Here is a 1,367-nt window from a genome sequence, read left to right on the forward strand (position 1 = left end):
CAGTGTACTACACAGAGTAGTTTAACTCCTCCATTCTATTTCATTTATTTTCCTGCATCATCATAATTCAGAGTGAACAGAAATGTACAATGCTACACATAGCAACATACAGCCTGTATTTCATATGTAAATGGAAAAACTATTGAGTATTGCCAAGTATCTGACCTTTTATTTTTTTTAGTTATGAGGTCAGAAACTTTATGTAGGTATTCCTTGGCATAAACAACCACTGGCTCCGACTCGTTGATCGGCACAGGAGCAAACACTTCTGTGAGGTACGGCATCCAGTCCACTGCAGGAGCCAGAGTCTGCACACACACAAAAACAAACACGGAGACATGTTGAAATAATAACAACTTTCCACTTCCTTTGGCATAGCAATATAACAGTCATGATTTGTAGAGTATAATTGTCCGAAGTACTGTCTTCTGTTTTCTCTTGTTTTATCAAGCTGATAATATCAAAGCAGGAGACACTCACTGTCAGGTCCTTGGCCTCCATCTTATGGTAGATGAGCTCTTCGTCCCTTCTCTCCTCCTGAGGGACCGTGATGTTGGCCAGAGTGGTTTCAAAGTCCACGATCTCTTCCATCAGCGACCGAGACGTTTCCTTGGAGCCACCCAGAAGAACTCCTAACTCCACCAGGAAGTTGAGGTATGCCGTCAGATACTGCAAAGTCCAAGTCGGCAGAACAGTGAGGTGGGGGTGGGGGTGGAGTTCGTGTGTGTAATAAATTTCAATTAGGAAAGTAATCCTAAACTATGCAAATACAACCAACTAGGGAGAGTCTTTCCCCTGAAGCTGAAATATTTCTCTTTTAATATTTCTTGACTTCCTTTGCAAATGAGCAATGAGCCTTTGGATATTCTCAAACTCTAACTCAATTAACTTTTTCTTTTCTGTCCTCATCTGCGTCCAACTTTGCCCACGCAATTTGAGTTTAACTCCTGTGACATCAGTGTAATGCTGAAAACAATTTGTTCACGGTACCTTTTCGTTCGCTGTTTTGTTGAGGTAGTAATCCCGTGAAGGCAGTCCCAGGCTGGATTGATCCACCTGGAGTCAAGAGAAATATCCTATGACTTTTAGCTCAGAGTCCATTTCAATACTCACAGACGGCCTTTTGTTTTCATTCCTGTGTTACAAGCATGCGGGCTAAAAGCAGAAGCTCACCAAAGATCATATCTTTACCATTTGTTACGGTCTCAAGACACCCTACAAAGGAATGAACTCTCATGTCAAACTGCCAGTGTGAATCTAAAACCACTATGATAATGAGTAGATCGTCTCCAGGATGTCAGTAAAGATAAAATCTATAACAGCTGCTTGCATTGGATGGAATTTAATGGAAGAATTTAAATGTGACT

General features: G+C 41.3%; 1 protein-coding gene across 1 annotated transcript; it reads right to left on the bottom strand.

Moving 5' to 3' along the window:
• Positions 1-165: 165 nt before the first annotated feature.
• On the bottom strand, positions 166-1,056 carry LOC111669990 (endothelin-converting enzyme 1-like; the record flags this gene model as incomplete). The annotated part of the gene is made up of 3 exons (XM_023426518.1): positions 166-308; positions 481-669; positions 991-1,056. Coding segments are annotated over 3 exons (398 nt in total), but the record flags the coding sequence as incomplete, so codon positions are not given.
• Between the last annotated feature and the right edge of the window lie 311 nt (positions 1,057-1,367).

Source organism: Seriola lalandi, unplaced genomic scaffold (genome assembly GCF_002814215.2).
Source record: "Seriola lalandi dorsalis isolate HSWRI2012SDOR001 ecotype SW California unplaced genomic scaffold, Sedor1 jcf7180002005359, whole genome shotgun sequence".
NCBI lineage: Eukaryota > Metazoa > Chordata > Actinopteri > Carangiformes > Carangidae > Seriola > Seriola lalandi.